Genomic DNA, 22,622 nt, shown 5'->3' with positions numbered 1-22,622 from the left:
AATGAGGGGAGGATGGAGCGGGAGATCGACAGGCGGATTGGTGCAGCGTCTGCTGTGAAGCGGGCGCTGTACCGATCCGTTGTGGTGAAGAGAGAGCTGAGCCAAAAGGCGAAGCTCTCGATTTACCGGTCGATCTACGTTCCTACCCTCATCTATGGTCACGAGTTTTGGGTCGTGACCGAAAGAACGAGATCCCGGATACAAGCGGCTGAAATGAGTTTTCTCCGTAGTGTGTCTGGGCTCTCCCTTAGAGATAGGGTGAGGAGCTCAGTCATCCGGGGAGGACTCAGAGTAGAGCCGCTGCTCCTCCACGTCGAGAGGAGCCAGTTGAGGTGGCTCGGGCATCTGGTCAGGATGCCTCCTGGACGCCTCCCTGGTGAGGTGTTCCGGGCACGTCCCACCGGGAGGAGACCCAGAGGGAGACCCAGGACACGCTGGAGGGACTATGTCTCCCGGCTGGCCTGGGAACGCCTTGGGATTCCTCCTGAGGAGCTGGCCCAAGTGGCTGGGGAGAGGGACGTCTGGGCCTCCCTACTGAAGCTGCTACCCCCGCGACCCGACCCCGGATAAGCGGAAGAAGACGGACGGACGGACGGACGGATGGTTTGTACTTCGGGGTTGTTTTGTTTCTTATCAAATTGGGTGTAGTTTGTTTCTGTCCACTTGTCTTGTCAGCTTTTTAGGTTTGTCTGATCTGTTCTTGTGTTGAGCCTCAGCACTGATGTCTGGTCTAATTACTTACCCTGCACACCTGTCCTTCTCCACCCCTGCTGCAATCACCTCTCACCGGTTAAACCTGCTTCCATCTCCATATAAACTGTTGAGACCAGACATCAGTGCCAGGTTGTCCTGTTGAGTTTATGGGTGAATCTCTTCCTGCAATATTCAGTTTTTGTTTGCTTTTGGAATTTTGACTCCCTGGTCTCCAGAAACCTGAGCCATCTTGCCTGTCTGTTCCTGTTTCACCTGCCCTGCTGGACTGTTTGTTTATCTGCCGTCTTTTGTCTCGACGGTCTCTTTGGCTTTTCCCTGTTTTTGATATTAGTTAATAAACGAACCTGATCTGAACATCTGTTGGTCTGGCTGAACCTACGTTGCTGTCAATATTGCTACAAATCTCTTTGTTTCCAGTCTAGGACTTCACTTTAGAGTGAAAGTAGAACTCCCCTAGATGCTTCCCACCAAAGGTTCTGATGTGGAATTTTAAAATAAAAGACCCTCAAAATCTAAAAATTTGTTCACTTTTATCTAAGTTATCAATATTGCCACAAAACATCCTGTTTCCAGTTACTGATTTCCTTTCAAAGTGATAGTAGAACCCCCTGGTTCCTTCTCAACAAAGGCCGACAAGATCTGATCTGGAATTTCAAAATAAAAGCCTCTCAACATGTCTACATTTGGTCACTTTTATCTAGGTTGCTGTCGATATTGCTTAGAAAATCCCTGTTTCCAGTTACCAATTTCACTTCAGAGTAATATTAGAATGCTCCTGGTTGCTTTTCACCAAAGGTCACCAAGAGCTGATGTAGAATTTCAAAATAAAAGCCTCCCAAAATCTCTACATTTGGTCATTTGTTTATATGCTGCGTTCAATATTGCTAAGAAACTCCCTGTTTCCAGTTACGGTTTTCACTTCAGGGTGATAGTAGAACAGCTGTAATTGCTTCTTACCAATGGTCTCACCATCACTAGTCATTTGTTTTGTTGTCAGCAATATTCATCCCAGGCTAAGCTTTAGCACTAGCCCTGCTAGTTAGGAGAAAAAGAGCAGCAAGGAAGAAGAGGCTGTAGGTGCACAAAACCCTCAGCTCCAGGGTGTCATGGTTTTTAGGTGTTTGGCCCACATGCAGAACACAGTCGGGAGACAAAAAGCAGTAAAAGATGTTTATTGAAAACTCAGGGGTACACGGAGGTGGTATGCTCATAGAATGAGCAACCGAATGATCGAGACGTCAGGATCGGAACACTGTGGGAAGAAAGGAACAGATTGAACGTGGGCAAATGGGGAATCTAGATCTGTGGCGTGATGCTTACCGCCAGGTACGAGTAACCTATCCGGGGGGAGTGGAGTAGAAGAACGGATTCAGTAAAGCTCCTTCTCTTGGTAGGACTAGGTGACCGAGTGACAGGTAAGCCAGCAGGAGGAACAAAGGCGGGGAGCCTGAGCAGCACCACAGCAGGAAGCAGGGAACAGAAGGCAGCCGAAGGAACCAGGGTGAATCCAGGGAGGGGGAACTCTTGCCCGGCTTGGTAAGACCAAGGGGGCTCGAGGGGAATGCCGGAACAGAATCTGAGCGGCGAGGATTTTTAAGCTCCAAGCCGTAGCTGCCAAAACGAGCTGCAGGTGCGCACCACGCCCACCTATCAACTACGATCACCTGTGATAGGAAAAGAGAAGAGAGCAGGCAGCGCAGACAGCGCAGCCTACTGAATACTGACACAGGGAGCCGCTGGGGGATTTCAGGCGTGTCAGTCTACTTTCGGCTCAGTATGGAGCAGTTTGAGAGTTTGCTGGGGAGAGTCGGACCAAGGATCTCAAGGATCCATACAAATTACCGGGAGCCAATTTCTTCTAGGGAGCGTCTGGCAATTTGTCTGAGGTAGGTGATTTACATTAAAATAATATGTAATAAAATAAATCTAGGCTACTTTTCATTTTATAGCCTGTTTTGCTGGAGTCCCGCTAGTCATGTCTTTCTCCCGCCCACACATCAGGGTTTTTTTCAGCCTGCACTCTGTAAATGGAATTTAACTTGTAATAATTACTATTAGCTCATTGATTTCTTTATAGGCTGTTTATAAAATATCCTTCGACTGATTAGGCTACATGGAAACTGTATTTCAAATTAGCTTTATTGGAGGTGGTTGAAAGTTGTGCAGTTTAATTTTTATTGAGCATTATGATGTTATTCATTTCAGATACCTTGCAACTGGGGACTCCTACACCACCATCGCTTCTAGCTACAGAATGGGCATCTCCACTGTGGCAGACATTGTGCCAGATGTGTCCAAGGCCATTTGGGACAGCCTGGTGGATGAATTTCTGCCTGTACCAAAGGTTGCTGATTGGCATGAGATTGCTCTGGGCTTCCAAGAGAGGTGGAACTTCCCCAACTGTGTGGGAGCAATAGATGGGAAACATGTGGTAATCCAGGCACCACATAATTCAGGTTCCCAGTATTTCAACTACAAGGGAACATACTCTGTTGTACTTCTGGCAGTTGTGGATGCAAGGTATCTTTTTAGGGTGGTGGATGTTGGAGCTTTTGGCCGGAACAGTGATGGAGGGACCCTTGCTGCTTCCACCTTTGGAGAAGCCCTGCGAGAAGAAAAGCTGCATCTCCCAGAAGATGCTCCCCTTCCAGGCGCCAATCACCTGGGGCCCATGCCTCAGGTAACTTATATTAATTATACATTATGCTCTACAGTATATATAGAGTGGAATGATTTGCCTCTGAACAGAAATAATCTCTGGTTTTCAATTCACATGCAGCATCACATTTGTATAAAATTGCCTTTTAATTGTCTGATTACTTGTTCTGTAGCATTATGTTAAATATTAAAGTTTTTCATTATTGGTTATTGAATTGTAGCTTGTATCTCTGGTTAAATGTGTTTTTTTCTTATTTTATCACAAGGAGGAATGTGCTGAGGCCATATCCTGGAAGAAACCTCTCCCAACCAAAGAGGATCTTCAACTACCGCCTATCAAGAGCGAGACGAGTAGTTGAGAATGCCTTTGGGATTCTTGCTGCGCAGTGGAGAATCTACCACCGGGTGATTGGAGTGAGCCCTGAAAATGTGGATGCTGTTGTGAAAGCTACAGTGGCCCTTCACAACTTCCAGAGGTGGAACTCCACAGCTGAAAATCCTGTCCCACTGGAAGAACGTGACATCCCTGCACTTCAACAAGCAAGGAGAGCGGGCGCCAACAACGCCACCCAAGAGGCTGTAGCTGTCCGGGAGGCATTGAACAGTTACTTCTCCTCCGTCGCCGTTGGTGAAGTGCCCTGGCAATACAGCGTAGCCTGACTTGCCCACCTCTCACCTGTCAACCCTCTGCTACTCTTCCTCTTCATAAAACAAAGGCTCTTTTAAGAGCCACTCACTTATTCTTTAAAGGGCTGATTTCCATAAAAATATTTATTCCAGCATTCTTTGTGTGTTTACACATACCTGGCCAATAAAACCGTGATTCTATCGTTCTGCTAGATGTGTACTTTACAAATAACCATAAATAGTCAATTAAATGTGATATGTACGTTTCCTGACTTAAAACTTTAACAGACATAGTGCAGTGATTGACTTTATTTTAGTTTACATTACCTGTTATAGTCATTATTTTCATTATCTTCATACAATTCTCTCTGTCTCTCTCCGAGGTCGGTCGTGTCTTTCTCTCTCTGCAGCTTTTACCCCCCCCCCCCCTATCCTGCTTTGCTTTGCTATGTCTTGTCTTCTGAGCACTTTCTTCATATCAACCGAACTCTGAAAAACATGGATCTGGTAAGCTGGTCTCTCAATACTATTGATAATTTTTTTTCGACGGGTAGGCAACGGAAGGGGGACCCGTCTGGTCCTGATTTGACTTATTTTGTGAGATACACCCTAAATTCCTGGAGGAAAACGGTGTGTCTTTCGACCTTGTCATTCCTGGACGTTTGAAATTTTCACATTGGATTAAGGATACTGGGATCTCTACTTATTGGTTTTTGTGGATTTTTGAAGTATCGGCAAATACAGCGGATGTCGGAGCCATTTGGCCTTGATCAGGCTGCCGGCTGCATGACGCGCTCACTCTGGCTGTGAACGGACAAACCTGGCAGGTGAATGGAGCCAAGCCGAAAAGCTGGCTGCGCTGGAACGCAGACTGACTTTGGGGTTGAACTCAAGGGGAGATGGGATAAAATCTGGGAGTGAAGCGCGAAAAAGCCCAATAATTTGGAAAATTGGATTTATGTGGAGCCAGCAAAAGACTTAAAAGCTGACAGGAAAGGCAGTGCAGCTTGTCTCATAACAAATAACATATTTGGATTCCCTCCCTATCTTCTCCTGGATTGTTATGACGGAGTGCCCAGAAAAGCCCCCGGCTACCCCCCTCCCCCGCTGACACCTGAGGATGCTTCTCTGAACTGTGGGCCGGCTGATAACATCAAGGACAATGGCCTCTGGAGAGTGTTCACGGAGAAAAACACTTTCGCCCAAACACACACGCATAACTGATACTCATAAAAACTGATGAATTACACTCACGCGACAGGTCTCAAATGTTTACCTTCTGCATACATGTTGTCTTGTGTTTATTTGTGCTTTTGTGCCATGAGGGTTTTTTTGTGTCGGTTGTTTGTCTCTTTATAGGTGAGAGCATAAATAGGCAAACATCTGTCTCTTTTTTTTTCTCCCTCCCCTCTTTCCCCCATGTTGTTGCTCTTTCTTCGAGAGTTTTCAAGGCAGCGCCTAGGGACCCCGTGTAAAGCGGGGTCTGGGGCAGTTTGGGGAACGCACCTCACGGCTAGCGCTCATGTAGCAGCGGCCGACTGTGTGTGTTCCTGGCAACGCAAGGCCTCAGTCAATCGTTCCCCCAAAATGTTTGTTAAGTGTATGTGATGGACGGTTGTACTGGAACTGAAATTTCGATTGTAATGCAAATTGCAGTTGACTAATAAAATTGATTGATTGATTGATTGATTGATTAATTGAAATACATATAGGTAAGAACTAATCTGACGTCCTCAAGAACATATTCATTACATTCATTACCATATTAATATTACTTTATTTGCAATGTCTTGGAACACAAATGCAGAGCTTATACACTAAGCAAGAATTCATCATAACATGAATCAAAACTCAAACAATGAATTAAGTAAACTACTTAAGTATTAGAACAAGGACTGAATGACTTTGATTTTCTTAGGAAAACTCTGCCCTGTGAAAAGCGGTCATGATTTCTATTTTAATTTCACTCCTCTTTTCACGTGAAAGGTTTCTGAGACGTGATGCTAGACTTAAAAGAAAGAGCTCCTCCTCATCTGCAGACTGGTTAAGCACATTCATCACCTGACTCTCAAACTCATCCTTCTGTTCCTGCCTTTTTTTGGTTTTGCTTGATCCCTGTGGAGCCAGGGGTGCCCGTTGGATGTAAGACGCTGCAGGGGCATGGGAGGCTGCTGAAGTTGCAGGGGCACGGTAGACTACAGCTGAAGCTGCAGGGGCATAGGAAGCTGAGGTAGATGGGTGCTCCTGGGACACATCAATAGCTACTGAGTCAGGCAGGGTCTCAGAAGATTCATCAGTGGCCAGAGATGCAGGGGTAGACGGGGAGCTGTGAGATACTTTGGTCAGGTAAAGGGTAAAGGTTTCAGGTGGTGGTGACTGAGCAGCCAGGAGTGCTGAAGTAACGTGGGGAGCAGAGGACCTCTCTTCTAGAGATGGGGACATATTGGAGGAAGTGGCCCTCTCTCTGACATGAGGCTCCAGGAAGCTCATAATGGAGAAATACTTCCATGTGGTCTTGTGTTCTGCCCCTGCACCACTCTTCTTCTCTCTCATGGTCTTTCTTTCCTTAATATATCTGTCCCTGAGATTTTTCCATCGCCTTTTACACTCATCCTCTAAATAACAGGAGAAAATGTGTTAATCATAGTACATGAAAGCTATAATTTAGTCCTACTTCAATTAAGAAAATAGATGTAGAGCTATTGAGGGAGAACACATAACACTAAGATTTACATATTGCCTACCTACCTACCAACAAGCTACCTGACTTAAAACACACCTGACACGCCTACTTGGTTGGAAATGTGTTTCCATGCTACTGCTTTCCTCCCGATGTCCCTGTACAGTCGCAAACTTGTGTCATATAGTTCGGGGAATTCAGACACACACAGTATAAGCTTTTCTCCATTTTGCTTCCTGGTCTTTCCAGCCGATGGCCCGGTTTCTATTGGCCACGCGTGCATTCGTCACGGTGCGCCGCGGTCAAAGTTCAACTATGTTGAACTTCAGCGCGAGCTCGCGAAGCGGTGCGCTGTGCTTGCGCTTTGCTCGACGCAGCGATAAACCACCCTGGCATGGCGCAAGCCATTGAAAAGAATGGGTTTCACAGCGCAGCAGTGCGGTCGTCGCAGCCTGTCTGAAAGGCCCATTAGTGTCCAACGAGGTTGATGAGGATGATGAGCTTTCCCAGTCGGATTATGAGCTCTACCACATCATTCAACGAATTCTGTGGTAGGATTGTGTCAGTCCGCTGACAGAGATCAAGAGAGCCTACTTCGGATACAATCTCTGACTTGACTAATCCCCATGACTAACTGACTGACGGACTTGAACATTTATTGAAGTTTTCAAGCAACTAATTCCGGGAAGAACGTTCTCCAAAGGACATTTTCGTAGTTTTATTTTGGGCCCATAGGTATTGTTATTTTTGTATTGTACGCTTTTCCATATTGGTTTACTAAAGGTACATTTAATTACAAATATCTGCGTCCATCAATTATTGCTATTTTCTCAGCTCCTATGAACCAGAGTCTTAGACGTGCACACAGGCCAGCTGACAGCCTTGCCAGGGCCCGGGACAACACAGTCTTTTTGGGCCCACCCTCTACACTTTCCGCCACCACACACACAAAAAAAAAAAAAAAAAAAAAAAAGTCAACTTAACTGTATACTTCTTGCCCTGGAAATCTCTGTATTTCATACTGGATATTTTCAACCCATCTATTGAATTTAGTACACTAGTGGATCTTTTCTTCATAAGAGAACAGCAGCACTGCAGCCAAAATATGGCCTTTTTTGACCTGCTGTATATTAGCCAGTCCCTAAGCTTGATGTATCATGAAACTGTTGACCATGTGGCCCCCCCATGCCATGTCCTGGCCACCCCACTCGCCATTATAACTCTGCTAGCATCAATTTAGCATTTCCTTCCATTATGCACAGCCAGCAGAGCAGCCACTCTTCCTGACCTATCAGTCTTTTATTTGTATCTGCCAGTATCTACTTTCCCCTAGTAACTGTTTTTTTTTTCAATAAATGTATGACTGCACATCTTATTCTAAATATAATTAGAGAATAAAGAGGAATGGTTGTTCAACTCAAAATGTTAACTGTACTATTATCGGTCTATGCACATTAGATCATAAGTAACATTATAAATCAAACAATGAACCAAAATATATTAGTAGGCATTTACTAAAGTCTTTAAGATAGTTTTCTACATGCATCTTTACTACAACAGTAGAATAAAATCCTGAAATTATGGCTTTTAGTTTCAGTGCCACTCCAAGAGTTTAAAGTGGCTCCATCTGGCCCCCCCCTACGAAATAATTCTAGAGGCGCCACTGGGGACAACTGACCCGTTTGTCCCCCCCCGTCGGCGGGCGTGCCCTGAAGTGGGGGTTACACAACCAAAGAGGATCTTCAACTAGCACCTATCAAGAGCCAGACAAGTAGTTGAGAATTCCTTTGGGATTGTTGCCACACAGTGGAGAATCTACCACAAGATTGTTGGAGTGAGCCCTGAAAATGTGGATGCTGTTGTGGAAGCAACATTACATACAGTATCTCGCACTTTCATTCCCTAAACCTTTAAATAAATCTGTTAAACCGTTTACCTACCTCCGTGTTTGTTGCCTTATTCAGAGTCATTATCGAAAAACTAAACCTGACAATTATGCAGTAAAGACATTTGTGTTCATTTTTTTACACATCTTTACAAGATTAGACAAATGTATGCATGTCTATAAACAGCAAACATTCCTCTGAGAACAACCAACTTCCAGAGTAAAAAAATAATGAAAAAGCATTCAATATCCCTTTGGTTACCCTGAAGACCACTTCAGTGATTATAAGAACAGCTGGCTGCTCAGAGGCTAAACCTAAAAGCAAACCTTTCCTGAATAAGGATTTGAATGTTCAAAAATACTCAGTCATCAATAACCTCTGAGACTTCAGAAGTGTTCAGAATAGAGTGAAGATTATAAAAGGAATAAAATGCCAGCTGTTTGCCAAATTCATAGAATTATACACTTCTGGTTTTCTCTTGAAAGGAAAATGCACATCAAACATTAGAATTGTGTTCTGATCAACAATTTTAAGATTAGAAAAAAAAAGTTCCACATTAGTGTTTTATTCTCACCAATACCTCTTTGTATGTCAGGAAAGTCCTTTGAAATCTAACCAGGTGGATTAACAGGATTTAAATATCTAACTCAATCTGAACAACAGGTAAAGCTGTGAGCATGATGTGGTGGACAGAGTTGAAATGCAGGAGTCAAATGAATAATTAGAAAATTATGGATTTTTATTTAAGTCCAAAAAGTTATTCTTACACGGATTACTAAACTCTGGTTGTGGTTAGAGGGCCTGATGGTGGCGATGTATGGCAGTTTCACTTCTCTCGGTCGCCCCAGGGAAGCTGTGCTTATCACTGTCAGCATGCAAATGTGTGCGTGAATGGGTAAATGACTGAATGTAGTGCTTTGGAGTCTTCGGACTTGAAAACAACGCTATACCAGAACATCTAAAAAACAAATGACTCTGACGGGTATATATATATATATATATATATATATATATATATATATATATATATATATATATATACATATATATATATGCCCCTTATGATGAATAAGATTGTTGGACTTCGTGTTCCCTCGCCCGGACGCGGGTCACCGGGGCCCCACTCTGGAGCCAGGCCTGGAGGTGGGGCACGTTGGCGAGCGTCTGGTGGCCGGGCTTTTGCCCATGGAGCCCGGCCGGGCTCAGCCCGAAGAGGCAACATGGGTCCCCCTTCCAATGGGCTCACCACCTGTTGGAGGGGCCAAAGGGGTCGGGTGCATTGTGCAACGGGTGGCAGTAGAGGGCGGGGACCTTGGCGTTCCGATCCTCGGCTGCAGAAGCTGGCTCTTGGGACGTGGAATGTCACCTCTCTGGTGGGGAAGGAGCCTGAGCTTGTGCGCGAGGTTGAGAGGTTCCGACTAGAGATAGTCAAACTCACCTCGACGCACCGCTCTGGCTCCGGAACCAGTCTCCTTGAGAGGGGCTGGACATTCTTCCACTCTGGAGTTGCCCATGGTGAGAGGCGCCGAGCTGGGGTTGGCATACTGGTTGCCCCCCATCTCGGTGCCTGCACGTTGGGGTTTTCCCCAGTGAACAAGAGGGTGGCCTCCCTCCGCATTCGTGTGGGGGGACGGGTTCTGACTGTTGTTTGCGCTTATGCGCCAAACAGCAGTTCAGATTACCCACCCTTTTTGGAGTCCTTGGAGGGGGTACTGGAGAGTGCCCCTCCTGGGGACTCCCTCGTTTTGCTGGGGGACTTCAACGCTCACGTGGGCAATGACAGTGGGACCTGGAGGGGCGTGGTTGGGAGGAATGGCCCACCTGATCTGAACTCGAGTGGTGTTTTGTTGTTGGACTTCTGTGCCCATCACAAACACCATGTTCAAGCATAAGGGTGTCCATATGTGCTCTTGGCACCAGGACACCCTAGGTCGCAGTTCAATGATCGACTTTGTTGTCGTTTCATCTGACCTGCGGCCGTATGTCTTGGACACTCGGGTGAAGAGATGGGCGGAGCTCTCCACCGACCACTACCTGGTGGTGAGTTGGCTCCGATGGCGGGGGAGGAAGCTGGTCCGACCGGGCAGGCCCAAACGCACTGTGAGGGTTTGCTGGGAACGTCTGGCAGAGTCCCCTGTGAGGCGGAGCTTTAACTCCCACCTCCGGGAGAACTTTAAACACATCCCGAGGGAGGCGGGGGACATTGAGTCTGAATGGACCATGTTCCACGCCTCTATTGTTGAGGCGGCTAGTTGGAGCTGTGGCCACAAGGTTGTCGGTGCATGTCGCGGCGGCAACCCTCGAACCCGCTGGTGGACACCAGCGGTGAGGGAAGCCGTCAAGCTGAAGAAGGAGTCCTACCGGGCTTTTTTGGCCTGTGGGACTCCGGAAGCAGCTGATGTGTACCGGCAGTCGAAGCGGCAGGCGGCTCGGCTGGTCGCCGAGGCAAAAACTCGGGCGTGGGAAGAGTTCGGAGAGGCCATGGAGAAAGACTTCCGTACGGCTTCGAAGCGATTCTGGCCCACTCTCCGGCGTCTCAGGAGGGGGAAGCAGTGCAGTACCAACACTGTTTACAGTGGGGGTGGTGTGCTGCTGACCTCGACTCGGGACGTCGTGTGTCGGTGGGCGGAATACTTCGAAGACCTCCTTAATCCCACCAACACGTCTTCCATTGAGGAAGCAGAGTCTGAGGACTCTGGGTCGGGTTCTCCCATCTCTGGTGCTGAGGTTGCCGAGGTTGTTAAAAAGCTCCTCGGTGGCAAGGCCCCGGGGGTGGATGAGATTCACCCTGTGTACCTTAAGGCTCTGGATGTTGTGGGGCTGTGTTGGTTAACGCGGCTCTGCAACATTGCGTGGACATCGGGGGCTGTTCCTCTGGATTGGCAGACTGGGGTGGTGGTCCCCCTATTTAAAAAGGGGGACCGGAGGGTGTGTTCCAACTACAGAGGAATCACACTCTTAAGCCTCCCTGGTAAGGTCTATTCAGGGGTTCTGGAAAGGAGGGTCCGTCGGATAGTCGAATCTCGGATTCAGGAAGAGCAGTGTGGTTTTCGTCCTGGCTGTGGAACACTGGACCAGCTCTATACCCTCAGCAGGATTCTTGAGGGGGCATGGGAGTTTGCCCAACCAGTCTACATGTGCTTTGTGGATCTGGAGAAGGCATTCGACCGTGTCCCCCGGGGGATCTTGTGGGGGGTACTCCGGGAGTATGGAGTACCGGACCCTTTAATAAGGGCTGTCAGGTCTCTGTACGACCGGTGTCAGAGTCTGGTCCGCATTGCCGGCAGTAAGTCGGACTCGTTTCCGGTGAGAGTTGGACTCCGCCAAGGTTGCCCTTTGTCACCGATTCTGTTCATAACTTTTATGGACAGAATTTCTAGGCGCAGCCAAGGTGTTGAGGGGATCTGTTTTGGTGGCCTTAGGATTGCGTCTCTGCTATTCGCGGATGACGTGGTCCTATTGGCTTCATCAGGGCGTGATCTACAGCTCTCACTGGAGCGGTTCGCAGCCGAGTGCGAAGCGGCCGGGATGAAAATCAGTGCCTCCAAATCCGAGACCATGGTCTTGAACCGGAAAAGGGTAGAGTGCCTTCTCCAGGTTGGGGAGGATGTCCTGCCCCTAGTGGAGGAGTTCAAGTATCTTGGGGTCTTGTTCACGAATGAGGGGAAGATGGAGCGGGAGATCGACAGGCGGATTGGTGCAGCGTCTGCTGTGAAGCGGGCGCTGTACCGATCCGTTGTGGTGAAGAGAGAGCTGAGCCAAAAGGCGAAGCTCTCGATTTACCGGTCGATCTACGTTCCTACCCTCATCTATGGTCACGAGTTTTGGGTCGTGACCGAAAGAACGAGATCCCGGATACAAGCGGCTGAAATGAGTTTTCTCCGCAGTGTGTCTGGGCTCTCCCTTAGAGATAGGGTGAGGAGCTCAGTCATCCGGGGAGGACTCAGAGTAGAGCCGCTGCTCCTCCACGTCGAGAGGAGCCAGTTGAGGTGGCTCGGGCATCTGGTCAGGATGCCTCCTGGACGCCTCCCTGGTGAGGTGTTCCGGGCACGTCCCACCGGGAGGAGGCCCAGGGGAAGACCCAGGACACGCTGGAGGGACTATGTCTCCCGGCTGGCCTGGGAACGCCTTGGGATTCCTCCTGAGGAGCTGGCCCAAGTGGCTGGGGAGAGGGACGTCTGGGCCTCCCTACTGAAGCTGCTACCCCCGCGACCCGACCCCGGATAAGCGGAAGAAGACGGACGGACGGACGGACGGATATATATATATATATACTGCGATAGACTGGCGACCTGTCCAGGGTGTACCCCGCCTCTCGCCCATTGACAGCTGGAGCACCCCTTGCGACCCCACAAGGGATAGACATGTTAGAAAATGGATGGATGGATGGATATATATATAGACACACAGTTGGGCAAGTGCCACTAATTGCACAAGTTGTCCTACTTAGAAAGAGGAGAGAGGTCTGTACTCTCTATGATGTGAGGAAATCACATTATAGAATTTTTAAAGAATATATTAAGATGCTTTTTTGTCATACATTCAAGGTACATACAATGGAATTTTGTAGATCCGATGGAGAGTTAGCCTGAACTGCTGCAACTGAGCGTGCCACCACTAATGGCCAACCTGACCAGCATGTCTTTAGTGGTAGGGGAAACCGGAGCAGCCCGAGGAAACCTTGCTGTGCAGCAAGAGTGCTAACCACTTTGTCACAGGGCCATTAGTAAATTATGTTGGAAGTATTTGAACCAAGTATTTGGTCAATAACAAATAGAATCAACTTAATACTTTGTAGCATAACCTTTGTTCGCAATGACAAAGGTCAAACATTTCCTGTAAGTCTTTACCAGGTTTGAACACACTGTAGCTGGTATTTTGGCCCATTCCTCCATGCAGATCTCCTCTGGAGCAGTGATGTTTTGGGCCTGTTGCTGGTGCCCCCACATGCAAACACTCTTACCAATAAAAAAGAAAAGGTGGTTGTGTGTACTTTGTTAGAAATGGGATGTATGAGTGGAACAGTCAGTTATCCTGGGAGCTGCATGCTCACTTAGGTAGTCTGGGACACAAGGTTATGGCACAATCTATCAGATAGCACCCCAGTGGTGACACATTATTTTACTGATGACGTGAGGAAGTGTACGGCCTTTGCATGGGCGTGTACATAGACTTCTTTATAATGCTTACGGGAGGATCATTAGGGGCTCTTGCTACGTTCCATTTCCCTGCATTGTGTCTTATCAAGAGCCCATCATCGCTGGTGTGTCTGTAAACATTTATCTGACTTTTCTAGATTAAACTAGTTAAGGTATAGATTTCTGTTTCACGCGTCGTATATTCAAAACACTACAACTGTGGGTCACCCTAGGGAAAAAGAGCCGGGTCTACCAAAGTGTTTCACTGCCAACAGGTTGCGGTAGCTCTAACAACTTAGTACTTAGTGTGTACTTAGGTTGACTGGGGGCTCGTTGACCAAACGGTGTTTGGGATCATCATCATGCTAAAAGACCCAACCACGTTCCATCTTCAATGCTCTTACTGATGGAAGGAGGTTTTGGCTAACAGTTCTTCTTGAATATTTTCACACATTGTATGGCATGAGCGACGAGAAGACTTTAATAGTTAAAACAATTTTTAAGAGTTGGGTTTCACAGCAGCAACGGACCATTGACGAAATGGCATAGGCTGTTGTCAGTGGCAGGCTGTTGTGTAGATGTTCGATTTGAAACACAAGGTGTCATTAATTATTTCTCCTTTAAATCAAGGTTAAAAACCTATTTGTTTAGAGTTGCTCTTGAATGTTAGTGTTCATTTCAAACTGTTGTAGGTCACGGAAACTTCATTAGATCAATTTTGTAGTCCAACTTATCCATACTTTCCTCTGTATGTTTTCTTTTCTTGTGTTCTGTTCATGTACATCACTATGACTTGTCTTCTTACTGAAATGTACTGTACAAATAAACTTGCCTTGCCTTAACTCCCCTTGGTACTCGTGCTTCTCTTCTACTTCCAGTACTTAAGCAGTCAGTTTCATGTTCTTGTTGCTGGTTCCCCTGGTTTTGCTGCCTCTGTTTTGGTTTCCCACATGTGCTATGTGTCCTGTTTTTGGATACCCATTAAATATTTCACTTTTGTCACTTGACACTGCATTTGGGTCCTCCTTCCAAAAATCATGACAGTTTGATTCAGATGGTGTTTAGTACTGTGTGGCACAGTGTTGTATAGTAACGAAGTAAAAATACTTCACTACTGTACTTAAGTATATTTTGGAGTACTTTATACTTTTCTCTAGTATACATTTTTTTTTTTTAATTTTTTCCTTTTGCTTCACTATATTTCCGTACTTAATTGCATACTTTTACTCCGATACATTTTCAATGTTTGGTTTAGTTACTCGTTACAAAAAAAGTGTCGGTTTGGCTCAGCCAGAGATCGCCCGGTGCGCCTCCGTTTGAAGCGCTCGGCGTGTCATTAGGCGCCCGCCTATGCATTGAAAATGCATGGCGGAGGCCTTATGTTATGCACCTAATAAGGGTTTCTTTAATAATAATATTATAGCTTTTTATTCTTCCGTCACCGTGAATACAGCCCGAACCGTAGGCTGTACCCCCGCAAACTATATATCAAAACGTGCGTCTCGACGGTGCGAAGTGTGCTATTTGTACTTGACGCCATTTAAAGTTACCATGGTGACAAAATTAACCAAAAACCACTTCTCAAAACCACTTCCGACACACAGTTGACCTCACAAAAATGCAGAGCTCAGCATGGCACTTTTTTTTCGGTACAGTGGTTTAGGTGTTGGGCTGGTGCACCAAAGGTCGCAGGTTCGCAACCCGCCGGGGGGGTACCCAATATTTCTTCTTTTTTTTTTTTACAAGTAACAAATAAATAATTTGAACAACTGATATAAATGAATGAATGATGGAAAAATTGCAACAGCAAGAACTACTGCTCATTAGCAGGCGCAATATGGACTTTTCAGCTCTGCACCGTCTCACATAAAAAAAACAACAGTTTTCCTGAAGTTTTTTTTAATCTATTTTTCACCGGACTTTTTCTTCCAAAACTGCACCGCGTTGCTGCGCAATAGCACACATGAATTTCTGGACCTTCGAAGCTATAACAGTGATACATTTAACAGGTGTTACGGTAGCTGGTTGCGCTGCTGATAATATAAAGATGAGGAACACAGCGCACCACTAGAGGGGCGCTAATAATCCTTTTGGATGTGGTCAGCACCCATTAAAACACGAAGAAGAAGAAGAAGAAGGGCGCACCGCTTTTAAAACAGAAGAAGAAGAAGTGGTCATAAACGGTGATGCGGAGCTGTTATGGTAAGTGTGTTAAGCCGGGCATACACTGTACAAGTTTTTCAGTCGTGGTACTTATATCGTCTCAAACTGTGCGACGGAACCGCGGGTTTAAAAGTTCACCGCTCACGATCTGTGTACGGCGCAACTACAGACATCATATACGTAGACGCGTCATAGGGCGCAGGTTCGCACGTCAACGTCACCGCCATATATATATGTGGCAGAAAAAAGTTGAGTTCTGTTATTGTGAACGTGGATCAGAGAAGATGCCTCATTCCTGTGCTGCAATAAATACACACACACACACACACACACACACACACACACACACACACACACACACACACACACATATACATATATATATATATATATATATATATATATATATATATATATATATATATATATATATTTGTGTGTGTATATGTTATGAGGATAACTATCATGCTGAGCATATATGTATCCCCTTCCAAAATGGATTAGCAGTATCCCACATTCTAGATTTTTGGCATATAAACACCTCTTATAACAACAAGCACCTGCTGAAAATTTGAAGCTGTTAGCTCTTTTAATGAAGAAGTTACAAGGGGATACAAAAAATATCAGGGTCAGCCTGCCAGAATATGTATCCCCTTCCAAAATGGACTAACAGTAGCTCACATTCTTGAGTCTTGCCACATAAACACCTCTTATAATCACAAACAACTGTAGAAAAGTTGAAGCTGTTAGCTCTTTAAATTAAGAAGTTACAAGGGGATACAAAAAATATGGGGTCCAGCCTGCCACAATGTGTAACACCTTCCAAAATGGACTAACAGTAGCCCACATTCTTGAGTTTTGGCACAAAAGATGGGTTTTTAGTTTCAGCAGACAGACATGCAACAATCTAATGACATAAAGCTAATACTTTCGTTACACATCTGGAGATGACCACAGAGCCGTTTACTTTATCAGAACGTGTTATACTGAGTGATCAGTTTAGTTTTAACCGACATAGCAATCCCTTACGATCGTACTAACAAGTGTTACGTTTTCAATTTTAACCCATTAACTGAACGATAATGTAACGGCACTATTCCTATATTTCGCTAAGAGAAATAAAACATCTTGATTTTCATGCCGAATTGTCTGGAAATGAGGCGGAGTTTACTGCGTTCAGAAAGCTGAATGCGCGCTCCCGACGCAGGGGATACAAATCCTGGCGGGGATACCTAGTTTGGCACGACACCGTGCCCATTTAACACCCCAGTCTTTTGCTCTTTGTTTATCAACAACGAGATATGTCGATTTTAAAAACAGAACAATGTATTAGGAATTTAAAAAAATCTATTTCATTTTATTAGAATGTGATGTTTAAAAATATTTAGACTTCGCAAAGCTGGAGGTTAAAAGTTTTATTGATTTTAAACACTCTCCTGATGCAGGGGATACAAATTCTGGCGGGGATAAGTCGTTTGGCTGTGCTATCCTAGCGCAGCAGGTCTTGGTGATATCACAGTAAAATGAGCAAAAGTCTGGGCTATTTCTGCCCTGTGATGGACTGCCGACCTGTCCAGGGTCTACCCCGCCTTTCGCCCATTGACAGCTGGAGATCGGCACCGGTCCGAACCCAGCAGGGATAAACGTGTTAGAAAATGGATGATGGATGGTCTGGGCTATTTCTTTTTCCTTGCCATTAAGATCTTTGCCAACTGGCGCCAGAAAATGCTATTATTGCGCTTTCTTCGTCTGGAAACACCTTACACATTGAACGCACTCAGCTGACAATACAGCGATCTGATTGGCTGAGCAGCAAAAATCGAATCACGTGACCTCTCGGCCCGGAGCGCAACAGTTCAGATTTTTTATCAGCAATAACTTATTAATGTGCAAGTGAAAACGTGGGATTATTGGTGTTTTGAGATCACTGCTATGTGTAGCAACTTATCTAAGCGCAAGAAAGTTGCCGTCTGACAGTTCATCCGAAACTTCTTAAGGAGACGTCCCACAGATTCTGGCCCACGGACTCGTTTTGAGGAAACTACGGTTGTAGTTCAGCGTCTGCCTTGCGGTGGTTGCGGAGAGGTGTCTGTTTTGTAGAATAAATCATCCGCCGATGAGTTATTGATCTGGAAAGCCGAATCTGAAACCAACGAAAAACATTTCAGATCCCAAATGTACAGCGTTCTAATTCTTCCAGTCTATTAGCAGCTTCCCGTAAGAGGTCGGACACTGAACGTCTGCCTGCTGAGTTATTATTAAACAATGCTTCATGTCGGGGAAAAGCCATGTAGATTTGACCGACGCAGTAAAATGCTAACCAACCAATGGGAAGAAGTTGAGCCCTTAAGACACAGCCCCTCCTCATTTGCATAATGAGGCAGAAATGTATACAGAAATGTAAAAAGGACTGGCAGAAATGTAAAAAGGAGAGACAGAAATGTAAAAAGGACAGGCAGAAATGTAAAAAGGAGAGACAGAAATGTAAAAATTGCAAACAGAAATGTAAAAAGGACAGATAGAAATGTAAAAACGAGAAACAGAAATGTAAAAAGGACAGATAGAAATGTAAAAACGAGAAACAGAAATGTAAAAAGGACAAACAGAAATGTAAAAACGAGAAACAGAAATGTAAAAAGGACAAACAGAAATGTAAAAACGAGAAACAGAAATGTAAAAAGGACAGATAGAAATGTAAAAACGAGAAACAGAAATGTAAAAAGGACAAACAGAAATGTAAAAACGAGAAACAGAAATGTAAAAACGAGAAACAGAAATGTAAAAACGAGAAACAGAAATGTAAGAAGGACAAACAGAAATAAATAGCATCTGAGAAATAAATAGGGCAAAAAAATACAAATAAAGAATAAAACAGACAAAAACATTATAACATGCACATAAATAAATACTTAAAAAAATAAGTAATTAATAAATAAAGTGGCTAATTAAAGGAAATATATACATTTTGTCTCACTGTATAATTCATTTTCTATCTGCATTTATTTGTGCATTGTATTTTTGGTGGCACATAATTGTATGCATATTAAGTTATTGAGCATTTATTTATTTCTGTATTTATTTTTAAATATGGAAGACTTGGTGCTCCATACTCCAGGTCTCAACAAGAGTTCATCTAAAGATGTTTTAGAACTGATTGGTGAACTTTAGTTTGTATTTCAGAAAGTTAGTTATAAGTAGAGTTGTGTGGTTTTTTGTTTTCTGGATACAATCCGGGTTAGCACCCGAACATCCCTTTCAGACAGCTTTCTCGTGCGTCCACAGTTAATCCTGTTGGATGTGGTTCGTCCACATTACCCTGGACCCCGTGGCTCTTGATACATCACAAACACTTGCTGTCTTGGTCACAGATGCAAGGCAAGGCAAGGGAAATTTATATATACAGCACAATTCAGTACATAGACAATACAAAGTGCTTTACATGATTAAAATATAGCAAAATAAACGCAAGTAGGAATAAAATGTAGATAGAAAATAGAATAAAAGCAAGTACAGATAGAATGTAGAAACAAAGAAGAACATTAAAAACAGTAAAACAGTTTAACTAGAACAGTCAAAGGCAATTTTAAACAAATGTGTTTTTAATCTTGATTTAAAAGAACTCAGGCTTTCCGCACTTTTACAGTTTTCTGGAAGTTTGTTCCAGATAAGTGGAGCATAGGAACTAAATGGTGCTTCTCCTTGTTTAGTTCTGGTTCTAGGTATGCAGAGCTTACCTGACTCCGCCAGATAGATTTGCTCCGCATATCCATCTGGAAACCTTCCGTTGAAGTAACTTTGGGAAGGGGCGAAAATACTGGTTAGCTGATTGGCCTATGTTGGTGATAGACGGGCCAAATGAACCAATCAGATTCGTCGTCGCTCTGTTACGAGCGACGACGAAAACACAACCACAAGCCAAGCTACTCTTGCTGCTGCAGGTAAAGGCTCGTTAGCGCAGCAAAGAAATACTCTGTAATTCCAATAAAACTTGCTCGATAGCCACGCTAACGCTAGTTTCATCGGCCGAAGCCGCCATGTTGTTTAGACTGAACTGTCGCACTTCCCGTTGCGTCACACCTCAACCCGCCTCAAAGCCAACGCTGATTGGACGTTTGTTTGGTGAACGGCTCCAAATTTTCTTCAACGGAGAGTATCCAGACTGATCTGCGAGTGAAACCTTGAAAACTCGCGAGATCAGGATGGTCTCACGAGGCTAATGCAGAGCAGGCTGGAGCCAGAAGACCTTAGTGGTCTGGAAGGTTGATACACTGATAACAAGTCTGTGATGTATTTAGGTGCTAAGCCATTTAGGGATTTATAGACTAACAGAAGTATTTTAAAGTCTGTTCTCTGAGATACAGGGAGCCAGTGTAAGGACTTTAGAACTGGGGTGATGTGCTCTACTTTCTTAGTCTTAGTGAGGACGCGGGCAGCAGCGTTCTGGATCAGCTGCAGCTGTCTGATCCACTTTTTAGGCAGACCTGTGAAAACACCGTTGCAGTAATCAATTCTACTAAATATAAACGCATGGATTAGTTTTTCCAGATCCTGCTGAGACATCAGTCCTTTAATCCTGGAAATGTTCTTCAGGTGATAGAAAGCCGACCTTGTCACTGTCTGTAAATGCTTTTGGAGGTTCAGGTCTGAGTCCATCACTACAACCAGATTTCGGGCCTGATCAGTGGTTTCTAGCTGAAGCGAAGCTGTGTGCTAACTTTTGATTTCTCCTCTATTGGTCCAAATATTATTACTTCAGTTTTGTTTTTATTCAATTGAAGAAAGTTTTGACACATCCAGCAAGATGTGCACCAACAATTTGTCCTCCTTTGAACTCACCCATGTCACCCATAATTTTGTGTGCATTGCAATATTTTGAGCAAAACTGTGCTCTTACCCTGCTAATTGGACCTTCACGCTCTGCTCTTATTGGTTCAATGTGCAATTAATGATGATTGGCCACCAGGCTGGTCCAATTTAGCCATGAAACCTCCCACACTAAAATGAGAGGTGTTTCAGTTTAATTGTCCAACCCCTTTATATATTGTATTTCACTTACTGAATTGAGTTACTGAAATAATTGTCTATACTTTTATTTATTAAGATTTAATGCTACTGTTTATGTAAGGCAGAGGTTACAAATGTAAACGTTTCAACCTTTTGTTTGGACCGTTTTTGCCTTTTCTTCTTTCTATTAAAAACGGCTCTAAGAAAAGAGGTGGAAACGACGCCCCCAAAATGACGCTTGTGGCCAAAAAGTGTATTATGTCAGTAGTGGTTTAGGACTACCGTAGCAAATGAATGGGAAACGTTGACCGTCGGCTGTCGCCAATTAGCTCATTAGCTGCGTCTCAGATCGAAATACGCAGTTTGCAGCTCTGCAGACGCAGAGTTTTCCTGGTCGGCAGGTTTTGATGAAGACAAATCCTTTTCACTCAGAAGGTTTGATTTAAAATCCCCAAGCGATGAGAGACTACGACCAAGGAACTCGGAAGCTTTGCCTTTGACGGTCATGCCCACCACCAGGCGGGCGCCTTCTTCAACTTCTTCAGAAGTTGAACGATTCTAGTTTCAAAGTTGCTGTGCGCCAGCGGGGGCGGGGCCTGGCGCTCCACGCAGCCAATCACTAACGCGCCTGGCCTTTGATTGACAAAATAGAGACCCCTGTCCCCCTTTAACTCTGTTCTCTTTGGTTGTGCTGTCTTAAATCCCACCTTCCCTCTTCCTGATTGGCTGTTTTCTATTACGTGTGTGTGCGTGCATGTGTGTGCGTGCATGTTCGTACGTGCGCTTGGAGCACAAGATTTCAGTTTTGATTTTAACTCAGATACAGCCGTTACCACAATTAATACTAGACTACGAAACTAGTCCCAGTTAAGAAACTAAATATTATCTGCACTAAAATAGGTGAAAGCTGCTGAGTGCAGTTCTGAACAGAAGCAGCAAGAAAGAGTTTTGAATTGTTGAGCTTTAGAAATGTAAGTAACCAACGTTAATATCTCAAAATAGCATTTAATTCTGAAGTATAACACATTTTATCAACAAAAACCTAATCTCCTTCATAATACTAAATATTCTGTGCCAGGCAGGAGTTCTGAAGACTGCTGGAAAGATGGAAAAGCAAAGACTGTAGGTCATAAAAATTCAGATTCTTAGCCAAAGCCGTCTGAAAAAGGTGAGAGTGTCACATTTACCATTATTTCATTGTTATTGTTGCTTTCATTTATTTTCGACCATTTGAGGCAGTTGCTACTCCTGTTTAGACCTTTGCGTAGTTATAATAGTATGATTAGGGTTCCACAAAATAATAGTGTTATTCATTTGACTATTTATATTTCTAGAATTAGGATAAAGACAAATAAAACAAAGGAACACAATTTACATTGGTTTTATTGTTCATAGATTTCCACACTGACCATTAATAAATTAGCATAAAGCAGGGCCGGAGCTAGCAGATTCAGAGGGCAGAGAATTCCCAAAGTATCTAACATATTCTACCTCCTGCAATGGAAGGGAGAAATTGTTATGGGCTGGCTGATATACAGCAGGTCTAAAAAGGCCATATTTTGGCTGCAGTCCTTGCTGTTCTCTTATGAAGAAAAGATCATCTAGTGCATTAAATTCAATAGCTGGTTTGAAAATATCCAGAATCAGAATGTCTGATTTTTGACCTTCAAATTTGACCTTCAAAGTTTACCAAAATCTAAAAAATGTCATTCAAACTGCATTTGCTTTGTTTTACTTTTTACTTATACTTTT

General features: G+C 44.4%; 1 protein-coding gene across 3 annotated transcripts in view; it reads left to right on the top strand.

Moving 5' to 3' along the window:
* LOC110366475 (protein ANTAGONIST OF LIKE HETEROCHROMATIN PROTEIN 1-like) overlaps positions 1 to 22,622 on the top strand; it is a 49,024-nt gene that overhangs the window by 20,104 nt on the left and 6,298 nt on the right. The window contains exons 1-3 of one of the 3 annotated variants that reach the window (XM_036148599.1): positions 1,347 to 2,600; positions 2,920 to 3,394; positions 3,639 to 4,322. The exons of 1 other annotated variant lie outside the window; for it this stretch is intronic. In XM_036148599.1, the coding sequence (XP_036004492.1) occupies positions 2,491 to 2,600; positions 2,920 to 3,394; positions 3,639 to 3,731 (678 nt within the window). In that variant the 5' untranslated portion in view covers positions 1,347 to 2,490 and the 3' untranslated portion in view covers positions 3,732 to 4,322. Of the gene's footprint in view, positions 1 to 1,346; positions 2,601 to 2,919; positions 3,395 to 3,638; positions 4,323 to 22,622 lie in introns of those variants that run through there. One more of the 3 variants, XR_004933023.1, reaches the window with a different exon arrangement.

Source organism: Fundulus heteroclitus, chromosome 16 (genome assembly GCF_011125445.2).
Source record: "Fundulus heteroclitus isolate FHET01 chromosome 16, MU-UCD_Fhet_4.1, whole genome shotgun sequence".
Taxonomy (NCBI): domain Eukaryota; kingdom Metazoa; phylum Chordata; class Actinopteri; order Cyprinodontiformes; family Fundulidae; genus Fundulus; species Fundulus heteroclitus.
This window is presented reverse-complemented; position numbering and strand designations above follow the sequence as displayed.